The sequence below is a fragment of the Aplysia californica genome, unplaced genomic scaffold (assembly GCF_000002075.1).
Source record: "Aplysia californica isolate F4 #8 unplaced genomic scaffold, AplCal3.0 scaffold00688, whole genome shotgun sequence".
Classification (NCBI taxonomy): Eukaryota; Metazoa; Mollusca; class Gastropoda; order Aplysiida; family Aplysiidae; genus Aplysia; species Aplysia californica.
Genome location: NW_004797958.1, coordinates 1 through 1,327, shown reverse-complemented (window position 1 = coordinate 1,327; position 1,327 = coordinate 1). Strand labels below are relative to the sequence as shown.

Genomic DNA, 1,327 nt, shown 5'->3' with positions numbered 1-1,327 from the left:
TCTTGTATATACTACTTTTAAAAAAGTAAAAATCTCTATCAAAAGGTTATTATTTCTTAACCAGAGACAAATGATGACTTGGTATATTCAGGGTTTGAATCATCGGATAAAGATCTGAAATAATTCTGATACAAAGTGTGTGCCGAAAGTCTTACCTGTACATAGGTGACCACGGGACACATGAGGTCCCCGTACGGCCAGTACATGAGGATGAGGTTGGCCATGAAGGCGAAGGGGTTACAGATGACGGCCTTGAGGATGTCGCTGACTGCCAGGTTGAGAAGGAACAGGTTCGTCACTGACCTCATTTTGGGCCGCATCACGATTACGTAAGAAAAGAGCAGATTCCCGCCCACAGCCACGATGATAATGAGGACGTACATCATGACGATGATGATCTGAGCGTAGACGGGCTGGACGCCGTCCGCCATTTGTGTCGTCTGCTCGCTCATGTCGTCCTCATCCGGGCTCTGATGGCTCCAGTTCCGATAGATCACGGTTTGGTTATCCGGATCCCGCAAGAAGTAATCGAATCTCTGGTAAGCGGAACTGCTGGAGGAGGAGGAGGATGAGGAGGAGGAGGAAGAGGAGGAGCCAGTGTCTTCCATGTCGCCGATAATTAGGTCGCTTCGGGACACGGTTCTGGGGATCCAGGTATCGTTAATTCCAGGCATCTTGATGATGTTGGATGGGTGGCTAGCTGGATTTTCAACTTTAAAGGAAGATTTTTTTTTAAACTCGAGAGCTAAGACTGAAACACAATCATGCTTGATTCAGAGTGTTGAGATTATACCTTTAAGATTCCAAACCCATTGTCTGTATCTGGGAAATGAGAAGAGTGCCGTTGAGCTCAATATTTAATGACGTTCAATCTGCCCCAGAGAATGACCCGGACTCGGAACAAAATAATTCCAACAGTATTGTCGTCGATGTCGAGGGTAAATATTTGATGAACGACACCGTAACACCCCCCCGCGAGTCGATGATTGGTTTGGCAGCAACTGTTTACACAGACGGAATCCCCTGAAAAGTAATCACATTAGATTGTGGGTACAGAGCAGCCAACACGTTCCAGTCTACTCGTATGTCACAGCCGCTGTGTCTCTTCAGGGACAGGAAACTTGCTCCGACAACCCAGACCGGACTCTGCGATGATGCTCACCTGGGGGGGAAAAACACAACACAAAAGGGAGTGAGTTAGTACCGAGTTAGATCGGAAGAAGCTTCACCACAGCTGATTGACCTGAACATAATATTTTTAGAAGAAGAAAAAAAAGAAAGTCGCTGTGGTAGTTTCACCCTTCCCCCCACCCCCTCTCCCTATCCC

At 47.0% G+C, this 1,327-nt stretch overlaps 1 protein-coding gene across 1 annotated transcript in view; it reads right to left on the bottom strand.

Moving 5' to 3' along the window:
• Positions 1-1,160, bottom strand: part of LOC101854048 (RYamide receptor-like) — a 52,445-nt gene extending 51,285 nt beyond the window's left edge. The window contains exon 1 of the mRNA XM_013088123.2: positions 156-1,160. Within this exon, the coding sequence (XP_012943577.2) occupies positions 156-674 (519 nt within the window). The 5' untranslated portion in view covers positions 675-1,160. The remainder of the gene's footprint in view (positions 1-155) is intronic.
• Between the last annotated feature and the right edge of the window lie 167 nt (positions 1,161-1,327).